The following is a 22,375-nucleotide window of genomic DNA, read 5'->3' on the forward strand; positions in this document are numbered from 1 at the left end:
AGGGGCTTGAGAAGTACGATGCGAGAGTTTATCTGCCTATTGCCATCTGTATACATGTGTATCTGCTCATTCACCAAAACAAATTTTCCTTCCTGCCATTCCTTAAGCATTATACCTTGTTTTCTCTTTTGAATAATATTTTCAGAGATCATCCATATTTTATTGATAACAAGGGACAAAAATTCAACCTTTTAGAATTGCAAAAATCATTGCATAACTCTCAGCACAATCACAGGTATATGCAATGCATCTATTGTTGCAACTCAAATAACCTGGTTGTGGTTAATAATTTCTTTTTAGCAAACCTTGCTGTTTCAGCTTGAAACCAAATTCTCTCTCTGACACCGACCTCTCTTGACAAACATGCGAAAATCTACAGCCGGCTCCCAATATTGGCAAAAAATTTTGTTTACATTGTTTTCATAGTTTCAAATAAATAACCTTACTTGAAGGGGGAACGATGCAGAATGTTCAAGGTGAACCAAAACCCTTAAAACCAAAGAACTATAAAAGGAGTAGAGCAATGCAAAGGTATTGAAAGAAACATTAACTCGGTAATACAAGGAATGGGTAAAATCCATACAAAACAACCGATTTTGTCAAGGCACCATAAATATATAGGTTTAAGGAGAAAGAAAGCTGGTCCTGTCTTTCAGATACCGGTTGTACCAGGGATACAATAGGATTTGAACTTTTGGGGTTTAAAGATAGGAGTTCCCTACAAAATCCTACAAAGTGCCAAAAATTTCTGGAAGCCCCCTACCTCTACCTAGCCACTGCATCCAGCCTTGTCATCATGTTTATACAGAAGAAACAATGAATATTGGATTCCAGAAGGGACAATATTTGAAGATACTGAAACATGATTGCCAAAACGAATGTATATTGTAGTCATATTTAGAAATATCTCAAATATACACTAGCATTTTACAAAAATCTGAAATATTTAACTGATTGAATTCTTTAAAGTTACTGACGATAGACATTTAATGATTCTTTTACAAATGGAGAACATTTAAGGTTTCTGAGAAATTAGGCAAGCAACTGAGGAGGGTAATCAGCAATGAATTACAAAACGTCGTTTACAAAAAGAGGGTTAGAAGACAACAGAGAGATTAGAATAGGGCTTGATGGGACAACACGAACTGGAATGTCCCATGTCATTGTCTCAACTTTGACGTCTTTTGGTATTTTGTGCAACACGCCCGTTTTAGGTCCATTTGTAATAATTTTATCTAATTCTGTCCGGTTTGGAGTTTTACCTATCTCTGTTGATTCACTACTACCAGAGTCGTTTTGACACGATGTGGTAACTTCGCAATGCAAGCGCCACCGAACAGAAACTGAAAGAAACAAAGATAATTTGAAAGTAAATTTTAAGCTACAGCCTACAGCTGCCCTGATCTACACATACCATACACATATATGCCTTTTCTGCGTTTACCTAGATCTAATTTGCGAGAAGTCGTATATTGAATCAGTATATTGAATTCCAGCACAAACCCAGGGTACCAAAATAAAGGTTCTAGTGGCAGATGTAAACAGGAAGGATAGTTAGGCATGCAATACCTATTTTCTAAGACAATAGCCTCCACTTTGCTTTGTAAGCGTTTCTTGTAGTAACATAGCTGAATACCTTGTCTCAGCTATCGAAGCTCGTTTTTCACTTCGGGCCAAGTCTGGTATTTGAACAACATCATACAGCAGCGACAACAGCAATACATTTGAACAACGGAAATTACCATAAAATTGCAAGGAACATATGTTAATTAACACTTACCCACTTTAGACGTGAATTCAGGTGTCGCTGTGATGGGGATTGGTAAACAGAAACTTGTTTGTCGACAGTTCAAGCAGCATTCTTCATATCTACTGTAAGTAGTGTGAACTGTTTTCTGCTTGCTACCCGGTTTTCTAAATTTCTCTAAGACTTCTTCCTCTGATTGTAATGATACTTTATACTAAAAGAAAAATGAAATAAAAGTTGTTAGTTTTGTGAAAACAGCTGCATGAAAAATTTAAAGATAATCATAGAAAGCAATAATTAACAACACGGAAGACAGCGCTATATAAACATATCAGAATGGAAAAGGGGAGAAACCTTTAGGAAGTATATCAATTTAGGTTCCAGGAAAGCAGCAATAATTGATTGTGGAAATTTCAGAAAATATTAATGATAAATTTTTCCGTTATTCAATGCATAAATTAAAAAATTGTGACCTATACGAATTTAAATTTTCTTGAAGCACATTGACTGAATGGACATTATCAAATCACTCATATATTCGGATAAATATAACTTATCAGATATAATTACCATTAAACACCTAACAGTCGCATCTGTAAAATCAAATGACCCCTGCAAATCTTCACCAATACGATAATACAATTTTGATAAGCTAAATTTTCCTGCTGATCCTTGGCGACATGAAATATTATATACATCTGCAAAAAAAGAATACAAGTCAAATCAAGAAATAAAATGACAAAATAAAAAATGAATACAAAATAGAATTCGCAAGTAAAAAAATGAGTGAGGCTGCAAAATACTTCATCAGGAAGCATGACAACAGGCCTATCTGCAATCTAGGGGCATACACACGTGAGAGCAGATTAATGTCTATTGGAAAACTTCCACTTGGTTCACACTTGTGAAGCAAGAGCTGAAGCAAGTGAAGTAGACATGTGCAGTTAAAAGTTTTTATTATGAAGCAGGTATGAAACAGATTGTGAAGTAAGCCATTCAAACACACGAACACAAATTAATACAATCTGATATAAAAGTAAAGTTTTTCAAGATCGGCTTAAAACGAATAACATATAAACTGCAAGGAGATCTGTGATGTGAAGGAAAATTGATGAAGTTGAAGTTTTAAACACATCAGAAACGCGGACGAAATCATTTGCAAGTGAAAATGTCTGGAAAAAATGGGTGAGAGAAATATTTAAGCAATGAAAGAGAAAGGGTATATTTTATACATTGGCACTTGAAATGGCTCTAAGTGATAGAGAATGTGATCTGAAGTGAGTTGAATTATTATCTTTGTGGCCAATGATATTGTACCATGAGAAATTTTATTTATTGCACGCACGCTACGTATGACATTCACACTAATAAAACCGATAAGCAAGCAGGACGTGAATGTGGAACAGATGCAGCAATGAAAGGAGATTATCAAATCTTGTCGATGTTCTTGCTTTAAGCTTTGTACTTGCTTCTGCGTGTGCTTCTGCGCGTGCTTCTGCGTGTGCTTCTGCGTGTGCTTCTGTGTGTACTTCTGCATGTGCCTCTGCGTGTGTCTCTGCAGTGCTTTTGCTTCTACTTCACATGTGTGAACCAGGGTTAAAACCAAGTTGCTTTTCACGATAAAAACATCAGTAATAAAGTGACAGCTCTCTTTACAATATATCCATATAAAATGCCACAACGTATTTTTAAGCAAAGGACTCTGCCTTTGACCCTGCTATTCTGCCTTTGAATGCTATGACCTTGAATGTAGCTGAAGAAGAATGCTCTCAAAGTACTTTTTAAGAGCACGTGAAAACCACAAGAAGCAAAGGATGGAGAATGGAATGGAAACCATTTCACGACAGATGGCTACTGGAGTCACTTGGCAATATGAAAATAAGAAGATATAAGAATTTGTAAAGTGACATACTGTTATTTCTCTGGGAAGTCAAAAAAGTTAATCTGTCCACAACTAAGTCACTCAAAGAGTGCTCAATTTCACTCAAATCTTCAAGAAAAGGATTTCGTGATTCACGAGTATCAGCTGATTTTTTCATATCCACAAGAAGACCTTAAGGAATAAGAAAAAAATGAAGAAAAATTACATCAATCTAAGAACATAAAGCAATAATTAAAAAGTGAATAATAAAGAGCAATGGTGCCTCTACTATAAATTATTGAACAAATGGCCTTGCTGAATAAGTGCCCTGTCAAACAAGTGCCTAAGGATTATAGCAATTTTTATAGACACACTTAGTCAAGCTCCAAACTAAATAGGCCAAAGTGAATTTACTGACAAATGGCAGATGATATCAATTAAATTTAAAACACACAAGCTGGATCACATTAGCTAGAAACTAGGTCACCTAATCGTTCATATCATAAATGAAATTTACCTAAATTCAAGAACTTAAAACTCCCTCCTCCTCAAAAACACCAGATATTTCTACTTTTTAATTTTGCAAATCTACGGGATTCTACTACAATAAAGAAGATCTATTGTGATCTGCTGCTTAAACAATGCCAAGGAAACTATAGCATTGAAAATGTAATAAATTACAAAAAAGCAAATTAATGTAACATATTTTAAATATATGATTACGTCAATGGCAGATTCCAAGCAATGTATTTTAACAAAGCATCAGATTCTGATTTTAAAACATAAAGAAAAACCACTGCATTGCATCAACAAAACTTAGAACCAAAACAATCAAGATGTTAGAAAAAGAAATAGATAATTTAGAGTTATGAACAGCAAGATGTTTTTAATGTTCTAAAGATAGCAAAGCTGGATAAAAATAGTTAGTCCTTTACCTTCTGTGCTAATAACCCTTATTGGGAGCCTTATTAATTTTGTAGGCCCATTAATTGATCCAACTCCAATTGTGACTTTATAAGAAAATCTAACTGCTTGGCCTCTGTAAGATGGGGGTGCACTTGGTGGAATATCTTCTGTATAGGTAACTAAAATGTACAAGATTTGGACAGATATGTTAGCATATAAAAAAAAATCAGGGTAGGGAGCCTTTTCTAGCTGCAGACCAAATTTATGATGTTTGGTATCTGATAGGGCAAATTACAGGCCAGAATGGGATGAGCAGCATAAAAGCATGTTTATGTGCAAAGTTTTTTTCTGGTTATCATAAATTGCGTTATAAAACAGACCAGACAGACAACGATGATAAAAGACCAAGCATTTTAACTGGCTCATTAACCCTGAACATTTATGCAACTCCTTTAAACTACAGTAGAATTTTCAAAGACGTGACCCTACTCTTCAAAGCATTTAACACATTCACCTTTTACACTTTGACCATAACACATTTAACACAAGTACCTGTTACACTTTGACCAACAAACATAGATTTTAATACTGATTTAACTACTAAGCTATTAAATTTAGCCACACATTTTTCCTAGGAGCTTGATTGAATGCCTAGAAAATTTAAGGTGCTCAGGTTGTCAAGCGCCTGCAATTTTTTTCCTCACAAGGCCTGCCTTTTATGTCCTTGTAAGTATTGAAAATTTGCAGGGCTCATTAGTCCTAACTAGGGAGAGTTTATGCCTTGAGTTACTCGTGGCTAGCCAATACGAATTTACTTTGATGTAGGCATTTAGAAATAAGTTCCTCTATTTAGGATTGAATATTTGACAGAATTGATGATGCAAAGTCTTTCTTCTAGAGAAAGTTACATTTATACAAAAAATGTAAAGACATACAAAGCCTAAATATTATCTACATTTATCTCAAGGGGACTTGGGGAAATATGGAGGGTCAAGTAGTTAATTTAAACAGGGAATCTGGGTTGTTCTAAGTCATAGAACACCTCTGCAGACTTTGTAAACAAGTTTGAAGATCAAAGTCTTGGTATTGGTTGTACATTTAGATAAAAAAGGTGAGCTTACATGTTTTCGTCTGTCCTCTTTGAAGTCTAAGATTACAAAGCAAGATCACTGGCTTTGTTGCAAGAAAACAATGACCTGTTTCACCTACAATACAAGGAACAATTTAAAACATTAGAGCCATGATGGCAAGAAACAATCACAAAACAACATTAACTAGTAAATAAAACATCCTTCATCTTCTATTGTATCGTTTTCTAGGTTTTGAAGAATTTACTAATACAAAAATGTATGCTAATCATAATGCCACTTATAAAGATTAATTTACGCATGCAACAATCACACATTTTCAAGATTTCAATGAGGATGAAAAAAGCATTCATTTGATTAAGAAAGTATTTGGTTAATTTAATTCATTTTTAAAATGTATCTTATAACATTAGATTTTTGTCGCAGTTTTGCGTTATTCTTGAATTTTACCCTCATTCTTATATTTTGCTAGATTCACAGAATCCTGCGGACAGCCTGTCTGCAGGTCTTCCTTCTCACACATTCATTTGATGAACAGTAAACAAGTATAGCTGGGCTCATTCAATTGCTTGGTTGCATAATTTTTTTTTGTGAAATGGTAGCAGCATACAAAAAGGCAAAAAAACGTTTTTGCAACTTTACAGGATGAAAGTCTTTTAGTTGAAAATAAAAGTGATATCAGAGTAATTTGTGAGAAGGAAGAACGGCAGGATAGGCTGTCCGCCAGATTCTGTGAACCTTGCAATGAGTATAATATAAATACGAGGATAAAATTCAGAAACAAAGCAAAAGGGTGACGAGAATAGACCAATTCAACTTATGGCCTCATTTTGAAAAATTTTTCAAATTATTTTGTACAAGATTTTTGACCTCAGATTCGGATTGCGAGCAATGATTTTAATATATACTTGGAAGTTTTCATTATGGTATTGCTCACGATATTGATTTTATGACGACAAAAAGATAAAAATTTTATAAGGGATTTGACGGTAATTGGCGACTGGGGGGGGGGGGTAAAGTTTCCCCCCGAATGATTTTTTCGGTCGAATCCCTTACAAGTTTTCAAACTTCATTTCTCCGTAAAATCTAAAATACAAGCACAAACAATATAAAAAATTGTATCCAGCCTAACATTATGGTGATAAAACCAAATCTGAGCTTTAAAAAGTTGTATAATTAGGTTAGGAGACATTTTTAAAATGAGGCCGTGAGTCGAATTGGTCTATCTAATGTTATGAGAAAATTTTTCCAAAATAAATTAAATTAAAAGAATACTAATATTTTGCCCCGGCATACAAGGCTTCATCAGAGTAAAGGAAACGAAAGAGTGAATGAATTTGAAATATTAGAAGGTGATACCAGATTGGTGGATGCTGAATGGTGTGAATACAGCGCAGTGCAGAAAAAATGGGATGATGGAAGTGGGGGAGGGAAGGGTGGTGGGTGATGTGAGGGAATGTGGGTGTTGCTGTAGAGATTGATGTGATGGGATGATAATGATGACTGTGAATATGAATATAAAAAAAACAAAAATAGTAATAATAATAATTGTGATGGAACTGAAAATAATAAAATGTTGATGATAGTAATGATGGTGATGATGATTATAATGGTAGGGAAGATATGGTGTGGGTTGTGAGGACGATGTGATAAGTGATTAGTTGTGTTGTAAAGTTAACGGTCTGTGGTTCTGTAAAAAAGCCGTTACCGTTTTGCTTTGTTTCTGAATTTTATCCTCATATCAGAGTAATACCTTTATAACCACCCCTGGTAGCTAGGGTTTGCTTTCCAAACTAATATACAGCATCGGCAGATGCAAGCATAATCAGTGTACTGCTGACATTCCAAATTTGCAGGAAAAACTTACAGCTGCACTGTGAATATTGAAAACTTTGGTTCGCATGTCAAAGGGTAAGTAAAGATTTACACTTTGAAAATGTGCCAGAAAATAGTTTGCATGTGCAATACCTGGTTGAGAACTGCTAGATGTTACAGATCAATAATTCTAAAACAGCTTAAATGTGTTTCCTATTTCATTTAGAAAAGCTAGATCACTCATAACCAGGGCTTTTTTAGTTGTTCTTTAAAAATGTTTCATTTGAATCCATTTCATTTCAGTCAGTAACCAATACTTACCACTGGTAGGCACAAAACTGGTGATCATCTCTGATGGCAGCTGATGCTGATCTTTGATATTATTCAATGAAAGAACTCTAGATTCATTTATGTGACACTGACAATAGATCTGTGCACTTGCCCAAGCAACATTTATCTCATCTTTCTCGAGTGCTACATGATTATGCTCCACTCTCTCTAAAATGTTTGTACTAGGTGTAGGCAACCCTCCTTTAGAATATGGCTCTGTCGCAGATAACGTTGGGTAAGTTAAAGATACCTGACACTGTACAGTTTCACCTGTAAAAAATACAGATCGTTGCAAAACCTTCGCTTCCACGATTACTGACATTCCCGAGGTTTCCTTAGGCCGAACTGATTCCGGGCACTTTGAAAATACAAGACAAAGTCAAAATCGCAGCAACACGAGGTTCTTGAGTTCTTCTTTGGCAATTCAATCGTCTCTTACATGTTATATTATGACAGATAACACTCTGCACTTGTCAGTGTCATGAAACCTGATCCATCTAGATAAATTTATACCCTGAGGCAACAAAACAGTTCAGATTTATGACGTTAATTTGACGACGGCAAGTGAAATCAACAGTGATTTTCTAACTGGAAATAATCATTGGTTGTGCCACAATGTATTCAAAATAAACCGCTCCTTTTTATTTGTGATAACATGTATGATTCCACTTTGACCTCTCTAGGTCACAGAAGTTTGGCTGCCATGTTTTCTTGAAATACTCTGTATGAGATTGTCGAGCCCAGACCCCTTGTTATCATGTAGTATTTGGCAAAAATTAAGTGTTCGTGATTGTTTAAAAATAAAATATTGAGATATAAATCTCAGCCTAAAATATTTTGATAAATAAGATAGTATCTTATCTTGAAACGTATTTTAAGCACGACGCTTGTAAAATATTTTGACCTAAACTTTCGCTGTTTTACATAAACAATACAAGGCAGAAATGCATCAATTATCATATAAACGCGTACTTGAAAACAAGAGCAGTGGAAAGTACTGACAATAACAGACTTCAATATGTGGATATAAACAATTTTCAACAATTATTCTACTAAAATTCATAAAATATACAAATCGTGTTTAAAAATTGCATGATAAGAACTGCAAGTTACAAAATAACAAGTTTTGAGTTAAACAGAAGACTTAGTAAATTCACCCGAATACAGAGAAAAGATTTAAAATGTAATAACTGAGTGATGTAGGGCAAAGATTCACTTTTCGCTTTGCAGATGAACTAGGCCGTCGTGTAATAAACTGGCAATTTCAAGGTAAATAGTTTGTTTAGCAACAGGAACGCAGAAAAGCAAAATGATCGGTAAGGATGTGAAAATTAAAAGTAACGAGATCATTCAATTGCGGTTAAAAATAGTCGATGGTAACGGCTTGTAAAAATCTCAGAATTTAACTGAAGGATTTTGTCCCGAAGAATTGTCTCCTGTACCAGAGACGCACCTTCAATGCTTGTCTTGGGATTTGCACTCCAGGTGGCGAATACATGATACATGGGACAACGATGAACCAGCAATATACCGACGCGCTGTGTCTTCCAATTACATTCAATATACCTATTGACCTCCTTGTAGAATACCATATCTAATCAATACAATCTATATAGATGCATGAAGCACCGTGCTACTGCTGTGCTACCTATCCTTTCCTGCAATGGCTTCTCTTATTTGCCTGTCTAATTCTGCTATTATTTTATCGTCCGTCGAATAAACACCAGTTCGCAGCAGCGTGTCTCTTTCTTCTATTAGTTTTGCGATTCTGCTCTCTGTAAAAGAGTCACTTTTATATTCACCAGATATTTGTGCTGATGACGTATTAGGAATGTTCGATGAAGGTTGAGACAAAGGTTGTTGTGGTTGCTGTGTTGCAGAGACTTGGCTTGTCATCTGTGACTCTCGAAGTCTATTAAAAATAAAATCAATAAAAGGTAAAAAATACAAACATTAAAAGCCAGCATTTGTTTTTCATAACAAAAACAAAAAAATTAATAAGGCCAGATATTAAAATGCTTTATCACAATATCAAAGGGCTTTTGCAAATAATTGTCATTTTTGCAGTTGGATTAAAATTGCACTCTCGATAAGTTTATCTTCCCTCAGGAGCCAATATCATATACCTGTACAACATAATTCTCATTCTCAAACACTTCCAAGTTTTTTGAAAGACTGTAGCACAATTCAAGAATTTAAAAGAAAAATAAAACAGTGGAATTGTGATTCATGCACCTGCAGATTGTGTAAAGTTTTTATCAAAGATTTAGGGTTTTTAAATTAATTAATTTTGTCATTTCTGGGTATTGTTTTCCTTAAAAATTATTATGAATTTTCTTTTCGTTCTATTTGGCCTTAATTAGCTGTTACCTTAGCTATTTGAATTATAAAACCAACTTTAGATAAATCGATAATAATGATAATAATAATAACGAGCACAATCCCACAAAGCCCTGTGATGGCAATATAAGCATTGCATGGAAAACGTCAACAGCTTTTTGTAGAGAATAAAACAAGGTCAAAAACAGTTGAAAATTTAAAAAAATAACTTCTAACAATTACTCAGTCATGGGAACAAATAAAACAAATGTATCAGCCTAATACATAAATTTTGCCTCCAAAACTAAATTAAATTTCTCAGCTAAAACAAATATTGACAAAAGAAACAGCTGTTCGGTTGGTAGATTAACAAAACAAAAAAACCGCAAGACTAAAGATTTTTCCTTCTCGTTAATGAACTTGCTGCATGTAAGGTCACTTACATAGAAAATGTTTTATTGATCTCCAAAATAATCAAAATGATACAATTCAGAGCATTTTTGCGTAGCCAGTGTCAACAATAATCTAAGTTTAAGGCATACAAATATTTTGGTCTTAAGAAAACGCACTCTGTTTCAAACATAGCTGGTATCGTATGAACGATTTGCTGTGTTCCAAATAGACGTTCATTATAACGATATGGTTTGCTATCATAAATGTAATTATACGGTTTGCTATCATAACTGTCATGATATGGTTTGCTATCATAACTGTCATGATACGGTTTGCTATCATAAATGTCATTATACGGTTTGCTATCATAACTGTCATGATATGGTTTGCTATCATAACTGTCATGATACGGTTTGCGATCATAACTGTCATGATACGGTTTGCTATCATAACTGTCATGATATGGTTTGCTATCATAACTGTCATGATACGGTTTGCTACAAATAGCGGGAAAACAAACATGGTGTATACCTTTGAAGCTCCTCTTTCACGCCTGCTAGATCCCTCTTCTCAGATTTTATAATCTGCAGAAAAAACCATTCGTCAATATAACATATATTTGATTCAAATTTCGAGGCATTAAGAAGATTGCCCGGATTTCATACACTGTCTTAGCTTGATGTCTATTAGGCTATTATGCTGACTATTTGACCCCCTTTAAACAATGATAAAATTCATAAGACATAACAATGGAACATTTGACAACTCAAAGAGTTCAACGTGCATTTGTGTACAAAGAAACGAAAAGTGCCAACCTCTTTCTCCTCTGCAGCTAAGTATCTCAATCGCATGTGTTCCAGCTCTCTTTCTTGTTGCTTTAATCGCATTTTCGCTGCCATCTGCTCATTCTGCTTTATCTTGGCAAGTTCTCGCAAAGCCTTGCCCCATTGTTGCTTGTAATGAATCTTTGATTTTGTTGCTTGCTCTACTCTTCTCTCAAGCTCTGCCTACAAAGTAGGAACATATTACATACGCAGAAATAATGCCTATAAACCATCAGTACTGTGAAAAGAACAGCAAATTACTAATTGCAGTATAATCAAACCTTTTCCAGCAACACTAGGGTCAAGTCTGCCTGCAATTTTGTCTCTGGTCTGTCTATAAACTGTTCCTTTAATGACATGATCTCATGTTCCTTGTCTTTGTATCTTTTTTCAGCTGCATTGAGTTGTTCCTTGTATCTTTGGCACTGTTCCTTGACTTCTTGCAGCTTCAATCTTTCCAGTTCTATTCTATGATCGCAGTCCTCCTTCATGCGAACCGATGCGTCTCGCAAAAATGATAGTTTCTGTTCATGTTCTTGAAGCAGATCTGATTTCAGTCGATGTACTTCCGCCTCGTTGGCGGCCACTTGCTTTTCACGGCGTTCCAAATCAGAAATGGACTAGAAATAAGAAAGAAAATATGTAACCTGTATCTACAAAAGTTTTCAAGGGTCTAAGAAATTTTTCTGTAAATGTTCAATTAGACTTCTCGTTTTAGACCCTTGGAAGGACAGAAAAATTATCTCTTTCTTTCTTCTTTCTTTTTATCTCCTTTCAAAAGGCTTAAAGACAGACTTGAAGCATGAAACAAGCATCTAACAATGAAACAAGGCTACCTACTAGTTTCAACTTTTCCTCTAACTTGATATATTCGTCAACCTTCCTTTGGAAAATGTCTTCCCGTTCCTTTTCTCGTTTCTTCCATTCTCCAGCCAGGGTCTGCATGAGTTTTGCTTCCTTCTCTTGCAGCTACAACAAACGATTAAATTTGAAGTATCGTCTAATTTGAGTGATGCCAATGCAACAAAGTAATGGAATATATAAACGTCAATCAACATTAATGGATTATGACTAAAAATATTTGAAGTCTACGAATTAAACAGTGCGATCAGAATGGAAGCAATCTTTGTGCTGATCAGAATGACCCAAAAGTTGTTAATATCTTCAGAGTCAATAATACCTCATACTCGATCAAAAACTAAAGGCTTCTCAAACTTTATTTTAAATATCCATATCAATGAAACTGCAAATGCAAATAGTACGTCTTGTCTTTCCAGGAACCCCTTTTGTTTTTTCCAGCCTTATTCGTCCTTTTGTTCACTTTCCCCGACTTCTCTATCAATTTTTTACATTTTTTCCAATCATTTACAACGTTCCTTACTATCAAGCTACAGAAGAATTGCATAATCCTAATAGCAATACTAGACACTCTAACCTTTACTAAAAATGCACCCGACCTCAGTGTTATCTAAGCTCAAAATACATAATATTATTAATAAATATCAAGTCACTGATTGCAAATATTGAAACAATGAAAATTTTAAAATTGTACCAATGATTTAAACAAATCTTCCTGCTGCTCCTTCCATAGTTCCAATTCAATGGCAGCTTTGTATTCCGGCAAATCACGAGGTTTTCCTTCTTCAGATTCAGGCTGATGTTGTTTTTGTTGTTGTGGTACAGAGCGGTGTGAGGCAGGTCGCGGTTGGTCGCTGATTTCAGACATTTCGGAAATGGTATTTTCAGTTAAAGAAGCACTGATGAGAGACTGCAATCAAAGAACAATTATCATAAGCCTCGCAGGGCCCAAAATGATAAGTGAAATTCACCATGCTAGACCTTAAAGACAGCTTGAACCTACACAATTCACAATTAATTGGACTTGATTGCGTTAACGGACTGTTTGCTTTTTGAGAAAACAGCGGTAGGTGGATTGTTCTAGAGTCAATTGCCACGAAGTTAGTTAAGCTAAAACTTTTATATATTTTTCTTACAATTCACTAATATGTTTCATGAATGATTCAGTACTCAAGTGAACAGTTTATTCTTGCAATTAGCTACATAAAAAATGAATGGGTGCTTTGCAGAAAGTATACAAGACATACAGAAAACAAACAATATATTACCCTTGTTCTCTACTAAATAAGATTTACTTTCTTGCTATATTAGAAAAAGTCATCTAGATGAATGTAGACCAAACGCAAAATTTGCAACGGGCAGGCAAGCTCAGACAGTGGCAACAAAGCGTAAATGGAAATTTTTTAAAAATGATAGATGGATGAACTTCATACTTGTGTAGTGCCAATTTCTGCGTGGGTCTGCTGCGTTTTCATTGGTCCAAAATCTTCTAGACCAAGAACGACATGAAGTAGTCCAACCTTTCTTCGAAAACTACATTGAAATAATCTCATTCAGGAACCCTCACTTTTATCAAGTATTTGACTATGTGTTTGACTATGTGTTTGACAATGTATAAGACTATGTAATTCATATCAAAATTTGAATGCTCAAAAGCATATGTCAAGAAGAGGACAACGCAAGAGGGAAGAAGAATAGTGTTAAAGGAGGCCTATTCGAAATCCTGATATGATGGCTACGATATTCATAACACTTCAGCCGTTCGTCGTAATGAGAGTACAAAAATTCAGATGTTTCTAGAATAACAAACACAGAGGGGATACAAAAAAAAAAATTTGAAAAAAATTTTACCTGTCTGGTGTTACAATATTTGCAACCTGGCTACATATTTGTCGATAGTTGTTTCCCTGCGAAGCAAACAAAATTCAATATACCTTATACAAATGAGAAGACACTAAGGATTTATTAAAGATATTCGCACTTCTTAATAATTTGTTCATCATGGGCCCACATCTTCTAGGTTTAACCAATCTTTAGATTATCAATACGTTAATCTGTGAATACTAACAGATCTGTGAAATATTTAGGCTTCAAAAAACTTGATAACTTTTCAATAAACTTGTACTCACAATTAGCATCTGCTTTCTCTTGAAAAAGCTCAAATAAAAGAGATTTATAGCTAGGACATCTGCTTTACTAGAAAAATCAATAAAAGCGAAATATCGGACACCTGTGTGCTGACTTTATCGGCAGTGAAAACGGAAGAGAGGTCAATCTGACAGACACCAAGCAAGGCGTCTTTGCGAGTTGGATCTCGATGCCATACTTCAACGATGAGGGGAATCCTGTGAGCAGTGTCAGAACAAACGATGAGAATTATTACGTTTAACAAAAAGGAGTATTTCAGGCAAGGGGCGTGAAATTGTATAGGACTGAGGAAAAATTAGTACGTTAAACAAATGAAAAAAGGACATATATTTACTTACGTATATGTGTAGGAAAAGAGCTGTTTGCATTGAAAACAGTGCAATAGCCTTATAGATGTAGAATCACCTTTTGCTTGTAAAATAATAAAATCTCAAATGGTTGTGAATGGATTAAGAGATAGCAAATTTGTTTTCAACACATCTAGTACCTACCTTGTGAGAGTCTGCCCTAAGAGTTGGACATTCGTGGCAAAATCAAATGCACAGAAAGACTTGGGAAGCAAGACCTCAGTGTTCTTACGAACATCGACTGATGGGCTTGTAAGCACAGGCGAAGAGCTGCCGAAAAATGGGTAGGTGTATCTAAAAAGGCAAGGAAAAATATTGATATTAGTAAAAGTAGCAAAAGGTTGGCAAATGGGTCATCCTATTTCGACAGACAATGACAGAAAAGGACAGAAAGGGCGAGTATAGAGAGATCATATTAAACCTTAAGGCCTTTTTAGGCCTATAACATGTTTTCATGGACCAATTAAATCTTGAATCTTAACTTGCAAGACTGCCATTCATAAAGAGATCTAATTATTTTCAACATGCATCAGTGTAGGATCAGGTAATTGGAATATCAGAAGAAGCAATAGACGAGAACTTGCCTTCACTGAGAAAATTATGAAAAATAACCGCTATAATAGAAAGGTCATGTTAATATAAGTCGATTACCGACAAAAGCAATTAACAGGGCGCTCGACATCAAGGTTTTTTATACTGCGCAGATCAATAGAGAAGCAGTAGTGATTCGACTTTTCGTTGACTTTTAACTTCGCACCCGCCTCTTTTGTCGAAGGTTTTTCTCTGCCTGACTTTCGAGTCTGGTTTTCTTCTTGGGGGCTTTCGTTAGAGGGACCATCAGCAAATCTAAGGGGACGCTTGGTTTTCTTGCCTGCTCTATCTCCTGTCTGTTCACGTGCATTTTCTGTGATGATGTAATCTGCATCTTTGCCTGGTGTGCTTCTGGCTTTTATGTCATCCTTTTTAGGTGGACTTAGAGGGTGCTACAAAGGAAGCGGTGGTTGAAAATATAATGAAAGTAAATGGTTCAGAAGAAGAATTTATAGTGATAATTTAGAAATGAAACTTTCAGTCGTACAAAATCAAAGATGTGAAATGTGATAACGTGATATCACCACAACGCTAAGTTAAATTATGCTGAAGTTCCTATGGCCGCAATGAAGTTAGGTTGTTGATGTGCATCTTGTATACAGCTAACACATTATTGTAAAGTTTTTATCTTGTAAAAAAGGCTCGCAATATATAAATTACCCTGGGTTCCAGAGCGTCAGTGTCGAGGAAATAGGGTGTTAGACGCCTCACTTGCTACACCTGACGGTCTGGAACCCAGGGTACATATAAATATACAAATATACGAAGTATTGGGTCGCTAGTTGGAAAAAAACGCAAAACTTGGATATTTTTGTTACCTAAAAGAACCACTACATTGAGCTAGATATTATTTCTGAATATAAAGCAGATCTGGGTTACAATAGATAAAAGAGAAATTGATATTCTCAAATGAACCTCTGGCAGGAAGGATGGATCTTCTTGAGCCATTTTAGGTCTTTGTTGGATTGGGACTCCACCTGCGTTCTGTTCAGCTTCAACCCGCAATACAATGGAAATTCCCACAAGTGCTGCCATCTGTGCCGTTGAATCAGTAGCAGGACTTGAGCCCGGACTAGACAAGGCGAAGAATCCCTCAATCTTCGACGGGTTGTCCTTCGTCAAGCCATCGGTCACGACTGGCAGTAGTGACACTGTCGTTGACCCCAGGGAACTCTTACCGCAGCAAAAGTGAAACTTGAGAGAAATGAAGACTGCTAATGTCTGTTATGGTTTAAAGGGATCACATGAAAGAGCATTGTAGAATCTATTTATAAACACGAAATAGGGAAATGTTTGTTTCACAAAGACAGTAGTGCTATATGGATCAAATATATGAATAAAAATAAATAGACAATGAAACATTATTTAAACATTATATGAACAGTTGAAAACTGCAAACACTTTATAATTGAGCATAAAACTGCCTCAATGCACTTCGGATTCTAAATCATGGCAAAAGACCATCAAAACCTTTTGGAAAATATCATAGAACACTATCATAAAGTCCAATGCTAAAAACACAAAAGGTTGACGCTAACGAGTGATGACAACACAAGTCTTACGTATTCTATACCTCAATAGATGAATCACGAGAGAGAAGCTTTTTGAGCGTCAAAAAATTGGAAAATATTCGCACTGACGCCCTTTCTGCAGCGAAATTTGCATTAATGACGTCATGAAATGGTTCGCTTGTCACTTCGTTACCGAGCAGCTTGTAAAAGAAATAGAAACCATCTTGTTGATTTAGCTGCCGATCTGACGGAATAACCTGAAATAAGAGAGTTGGTAATGATTGAGAGATATCTACAAGCTTGTACTAGAACTCATAAGGTAAATTGAAAATTGGCGAATAGCTCAGCGGTAAGGTGCGAGCCTGTATATACGTATTGCGTAGAGGCGTTAAATTGCTACAAATCCAGAACCAGAGTAAGAAAGATTTCGTCACATCAAGAGAAAGGCAATGTAATGCTCAAGGAGTGTAGTTCTACAATTGCCTAGGCCAGCCTTAAGATGCAAGGAAGAAACAAACAAAGAAACAAGTTAAGCAACTCAACGGCAGGCACTGCTGGCAAGTCAAAAATAATTACTAAAAAATTGATATACATCCATGCTTCAAATGCATACATACATCCAAGACAAACGCAAATATACAGAAACCACTTTCTTAACAAAAATAAAACATTCATAGCCTAGGGCATATAACCCACTGCACCACCAGAGCCTAAAAACAGACAATCAATCATGCATTCAACAACCAACACAACAGCATGGCCAATGAAAAGAAAATAATTAAGTCTCGCGCCTAAATGCCACGCCGTTTTCATTGATTTGCGAAGAAGGCTTTAAATGCATTAGGGCATTATCCAATGGAAAGATCGAGACTATTTTAGACTCTGCACTATACAGAGCCTAAAATACAGATTGTTCATATTCTTGATGAAGAAAGAAAATATATCTAGCTGTTATGGTTTACAAAATAAACAAAAAAATAGACAAGAAAAAGAAGATGTTTTTGTACCTTTGTCAAGTTTTTAGCAGCAGCAATTGTCACTGACAAGCAAAATATATCGGTTGCTTTCTCTCCTTTGCCAATCAAATAGTATCCCTTCTCTTCATCAAGGACTGGTTGTAGTTCATCTTCAGTTTCTTCAGATGACTTTTGCTTCACAGCTACAAAAGATGTAATTTAGAGTATGAGATTGAAAATCAAAATACAAAACACTCAATTAGTTTACCTACTGAGAGAGCTCCTCCCTTAAGTAATTCCCTGCATGAAGATTAATTTTATTTCTTTGTTCTGTATTTGCACATTGTGATAATTCTTCATTTTACTGTAATAATTTACTGTGATAATGCCTTAGGTAGTTCTGGTTAAATTGTTTCTTTGTGTAGTTAAATTCTACTAAATTGTATGTTTTGGATTTTAAAAGATGATACTGAAACTGAAAGTATTAATTTGTAAAACAGTAAGAAGGATAGTGCTGTTAAAGATGGTTGGAATAAAGAGTATCCCAATCACAACATATTACTTGTGAAAATAAAAATTGCCAATCAAGAAAAAAAGGAGATTGCTAAGAAAGGTTTTCTACCCTCGGGTGAACCACTCTTTGTGTTTTCATCTTCTAAACTGACGACCACCTTTATTTCTGGCTTCATTCCATGATATTTTGAATTAAGCAAAGCAAACCAAGTTGGTTTCTGAAATAGAATAATGTTGAAGTTACAGGTGCACACAAATTGTTAGTTAGTGCTTCAAGATAAGTGGCACCTGTTAAAACCTATAGCTTGCCCTAGATGAAAACATTGGATAATTTTTTACAGATTCCAGAAAATATGAACACTGAATATCAATGCAATACTTCAGTCAAGACATGAAGAAACAGATAAAACAGCAGTTGAAATAAACAAATCAAATCTATCAGCCCCATCCTTCTTTAGCACATGAGCATAATCATAAGACTATCATAAATAAAATACAAAATATTGAACACTACAATTTCATACCTGAGGTGAGCCACTGAGCTGAGCACTTCGTATGTCAAGAATACAATAACCTATTGGTTCTTTTCGTTTTTCATTTGCATCAATTGCATAGCACTAAAATACAAAAAAAATTCTTAAAAAATTCTTATCAAGGGAATTTCTTCCAAGCATGGCCACCTAATTCAGAAAAACTTTTATGGGAGCACTCATTACAAAGGTTGCCTGAAAGAGGTAGGCACTTTTTCCTACCTTATGCTTAGGATTATAAATGCCACAAATTTCCTTTTCACAATTGATTGAAATAAATAGATAAATTTTTACACTCCCAAAGTGTGTTGTTTATTTGCTCTATGTTTTCTGATATAAATGGCCCCTTTCAAAAAACTAATAAATGAATTTATGCTGGACCACTATTCATAATAATTTGTTTAAATTGTTAAGTATTATCCAGGTTCTATGATTATATAAATACATACACACAAAATAGCTTTCACAGGAAAATTTTTAAACATGTAATTAAGACAACAACTCTAACAAACAGAATTTTTAGGAAGAAAGATACAGAGTTTGAGAATACCTATAGCTAACATAGTAGCCAGCAAAATTACCACCACATGTTGCTTAATGCAAACATTATACATTGGTCAAATGTACATGATGCATTTAACTTTATCAAATAACTAACAAAAAGAAGGAAATATAATTCATTGAAAATATGAGGGACGATAAGACTATATAAGAGAATTTATATAGCTTCATGAAAATTTCTGAAATTTTCTGATTAGGATTTAAAATTTTGACTAGAATTTATCATAAATCAGACTCTTAATAGACAAAATAAAGGCTCAGAAAATCTGGAGTCAAATATGTGAATACCTGTAGCTTGATTGGTGTCCTTTGCAAGCGGTGCTGATGCAGTGATTTCTTATCAGATTCCCATGCTAGTTCTGTAGTAATATCTGGGTTCTCTATGTGGTCCACTGGGTCAGTAGAAAGTGTTTCACCATCAAATTTTGCCTCAACTAGCAGCTTACAATTGGATTTTCTTGGGAATCTTCTTCCTGAAATAGAATTGGGCTTTTCAGAATGCATTCAAGACATGCAAGCTGCCTATAACTATCATTTTAACTAAATACTGCATTAAAGGCTGAAAGCTTGTCACATTTTTAATGTGGAGTGACTTCACATTATTGGACAGACTATCACACCTACTTAAACAACTCATAAAAATAACCAAATTTTAATAAGGAATATATTTAATAAAGTGCTATCAACATAAACAAAAAATTTTGCCCTTTGGTGTAGTGTTAGGAACCACCGAAAAACTGGATGGGGTTTTCCAGAATTATGTCAGTGACGCGACACGACAAAAGGAAGTGTCTTCAGTTTCAGTTGATTATCATAATGTGTTACCTACAACGCCAGGCGAAGGGGTATATTTAACGTAACTCAACTTCAGAGGATATAGGTCACTTTTAACTCAAAGGAACACTTTTGATATATACAAATTATTAGCAGCAGAGTTAGCCCGGCGGGTTTAACTGTAGAGTGAATGGAGTTACCAACTTAACTTTCTCGGCCGTTGTTTTGACATTCTGCCTTAAAATGCCCTGGAACATGAATTTAACTTGCGTTCTTTTGGAAAAACCTTTCAGAATGCTTACCTTCAATAATACTGACCACTAACAAAACTTTATCAACAGTCATCTTGCCGAATCGAACGGTATCACACGATGCTCTTGCTTATTCGGGCAGCCATTTTAACCAACAACAACAAAACAACCGCCAAAAGTCGAAGGCGTTCACAGGGGTGCAAGGCGTTCACAGTGAAGTGGTTGAAAGGGTCAACACAAGCGCCCGGCGTGTTCACTCTCATTCGGTCGTGTACCCAGACCAGTAGTGTACCTAGTGATATCATAATAACAAGGTGAGCTTTTGCACAACGTGTTGCAAAAAACAACAGCAAAAGTAGAAATTTGATAACTTTCGGCATTTTGATAATTACCGGCGAACGAGGGGGGTTCGGCCCCCCTAGTACTACACCCCTGCGTGTGCCCAAGCTCATCCGAGAGATTTAAAAAAAACCCATTCCTCTGATTTATATGTGAACTTTTTATAACCTTTTCGCTGAGCTGAGATGTTATACATAATAATAATAATGGAAACTTTTCATTATCAATTCAATTAAAACTACAATTACAAATTTCACTATTACAAAGGTAATTTGCAATTGGCTAGCCTGGGGTTACAAAGAAAAAGACTATTACAAGCACAAACAAAAGAAATTAACAAATAAAGGAAAAAGTGTGTTCGTCATTGTTTGTTTTAGAAGTCGTCAGTAGCAGAGATCGCTAGAATTATAATAATAATAGTAATAATAATAATGAACTTTGTACAAAAACAAAGTGTACAGGAGTTCCTGCTCTGCTACACTAGGATTCTGTAACACTATTTTGTCTTAAACAGGGCCTCCTACGAAGGGGGGCATTGCTCCCCCACTATTTTGCAAAAAATAGAACTTTTCACGAAATCTTTTGTTATGGATGCTTAATTTTCCCTTGGGGACTTCCAAAGCTCTAGTTGTATGATTCTTACGTTTCTAGGTTTGTAGGTAGGCCTGGAAAGGTGATAAGTGTAAAGGAACACATTGTGAAACAAACTATCTTATACATTCAAAAACTTTTCTTCAAATTGTTGTATTAAATAAAATTGAGGTGGTGCTCCTTCTATAGAATCTTTGGGAAACGATCTAAGGGAAACGCAAACGGGATTTTCTACGACAGGAGAATAGGGATTTAGGTAACAAGGCCCCCTTATGGAGAATAGGGATTTTGGTACCCTGGGTACCAGACTCACTATATAAAATAATATATAGTGAGTCTGGTACCCAGGGTAGGATTTTGGTAACATTGACAAAAATATGATCGACAGGAATGTTTGCGAAAAGAGGTTTGGAACGAGCTTTGAATATCTATAGACAGTAGTGTTATTACTAGGTAAGAAGTGAAGTTTAAATAGCACTAGCAGTGTTGTCAGCGCAAAATCTTATCAGGAGGAGGGGGAGGGGGAGAGGGGGAGGGGTGGTCTGCCCATTCAATTTTGTGTTACAAATGTAACACAGTTGCCTGTGGGGCTTCGTCTCCATCCAATCGTTTCCGACAGCCCTATTTATTTTGGAAGTTAATTGAACAAGACAGTTTAGGAGAACCTTGTGTATTTACATTTGTGTACTTCTGATGTTCTGTTTAGTTACAGTATCGCGAAGATAATCATCTTTAGCAGCAGTCCAAAATTGAAACTAAGCAATTCGCAATTGCAATGACGAGCCATAACACGCAAAAACAAAAATCCCCGATTATCAATATCTAAAAAGGAGATTTGGATCATCTAGTATTCTTTTTAAATTCTGCATACCGCTTCCGAACTTAAATCGATCGAAATTTGCATATCATTGGGCCAGCACACAAAAATGCATCTTGTTTGATAAAATTTGCCACTGCGCAAACAACTTTATAATTTGAAGTAGACGAATAAGAATGACTCAGTATGCCAGAACAACGGCTACGTAATATTGCAGAAAAGGAAGATATCTTTTTTTGCAATAACACAAAACTCGTTTTAAGAGTTCATTATTTCATAAAGCTTTGCTAGTTTTTGCTAATGTT

At 35.4% G+C, this 22,375-nt stretch overlaps 2 protein-coding genes across 2 annotated transcripts; both read right to left on the minus strand.

Annotated features, from left to right (window-relative positions):
• Window positions 1–828: 828 nt before the first annotated feature.
• Window positions 829–8,462, minus strand: LOC135687449 (RAB6A-GEF complex partner protein 2). Its single transcript, XM_065204006.2, has 7 exons — window positions 7,739–8,462; window positions 5,636–5,719; window positions 4,544–4,693; window positions 3,660–3,800; window positions 2,318–2,445; window positions 1,781–1,961; window positions 829–1,343 (listed from the first exon to the last, which is right to left on the minus strand). The coding sequence occupies exons 1-7, from the start codon at window positions 8,067–8,069 to the stop codon at window positions 1,069–1,071; spliced, it is 1,290 nt and encodes a 429-aa protein (XP_065060078.2). The 5' UTR covers window positions 8,070–8,462; the 3' UTR covers window positions 829–1,068.
• A 168-nt stretch (window positions 8,463–8,630) lies between these two features.
• LOC135687443 (centrosomal protein of 120 kDa) lies at window positions 8,631–20,524 on the minus strand. The gene is made up of 18 exons (XM_065203999.2): window positions 20,375–20,524; window positions 19,587–19,771; window positions 18,732–18,824; window positions 18,317–18,425; window positions 17,746–17,897; window positions 16,801–16,995; window positions 16,143–16,421; window positions 15,288–15,619; window positions 14,781–14,930; window positions 14,372–14,486; window positions 13,993–14,048; window positions 13,575–13,674; window positions 12,836–13,051; window positions 12,124–12,252; window positions 11,565–11,903; window positions 11,275–11,466; window positions 10,991–11,043; window positions 8,631–9,659 (listed from the first exon to the last, which is right to left on the minus strand). The coding sequence occupies exons 1-18, from the start codon at window positions 20,415–20,417 to the stop codon at window positions 9,392–9,394; spliced, it is 3,006 nt and encodes a 1,001-aa protein (XP_065060071.2). The 5' UTR covers window positions 20,418–20,524; the 3' UTR covers window positions 8,631–9,391.
• Between the last annotated feature and the right edge of the window lie 1,851 nt (window positions 20,525–22,375).

The sequence above is a fragment of the Rhopilema esculentum genome, chromosome 20, assembly GCF_057945365.1.
Source record: "Rhopilema esculentum isolate cy_ngs chromosome 20, ASM5794536v1, whole genome shotgun sequence".
NCBI lineage: Eukaryota > Metazoa > Cnidaria > Scyphozoa > Rhizostomeae > Rhizostomatidae > Rhopilema > Rhopilema esculentum.